Source organism: Penaeus monodon, chromosome 29 (assembly GCF_015228065.2).
Source record: "Penaeus monodon isolate SGIC_2016 chromosome 29, NSTDA_Pmon_1, whole genome shotgun sequence".
Lineage (NCBI taxonomy): Eukaryota > Metazoa > Arthropoda > Malacostraca > Decapoda > Penaeidae > Penaeus > Penaeus monodon.
Genome location: NC_051414.1, coordinates 9529403 through 9529976, shown reverse-complemented (window position 1 = coordinate 9529976; position 574 = coordinate 9529403). Strand labels below are relative to the sequence as shown.

Below are 574 nucleotides of genomic sequence, written 5' to 3'. Positions count from 1 at the left end.
TTTTCTTTTTATCAGGAGGAGGAAGAGGTTGTGGAAATATAAAAAATATAAACAAGAAAATCTCTCCTCACCGGCTCTCCCTATAATTCGAAGGCATGTTGCCAAAATTTTTGAAAGGCTTTCCTCTGTTTCCGGGTTTGTTTTGGGTTCTTGTCTGGGTGCACCGGGAAACGCTTTGCCGTTTATAGTACTTCTTTGATATCCTCATCAGTGCAATCTTGTGTCACCCAAGGATGTTGTATGGGTTCTTTCCCCTTGCAGGCCAGCAGTCGCTTCATGGCCTCCTCTCCAGTTGTTGGCAATGAGATGTTGCATTCTAGGCCATTTGAGACTTTGTTTTCCTTTCCTTCAAGGAGAAACATGAATAATAAGTACCTTTAGTATCTGGTTTAAAGCTTAGAAATGCCTGGCTCTTGAAAAAAAATTAAATACAAATGCAGACAATTTCTTCCTTCTTACGCACAAAAACAAATACTTGGTTTCCAAAGATACTCCAATAAAACAATGCTTTTCTGTACTTAGTGTTGAACCTTAGTATTATAAAAAGCATCTATAAGTATATTCATCGCATTAG

At 38.2% G+C, this 574-nt stretch overlaps 1 protein-coding gene across 1 annotated transcript in view; it reads right to left on the bottom strand.

The window, feature by feature from the left end:
* LOC119591724 overlaps positions 1-574 on the bottom strand; it is a 2686-nt gene that overhangs the window by 254 nt on the left and 1858 nt on the right. The window contains exon 3 of the mRNA XM_037940473.1: positions 192-346. Coding sequence (XP_037796401.1) covers positions 192-346 — 155 coding nt within the window. The remainder of the gene's footprint in view (positions 1-191; positions 347-574) is intronic.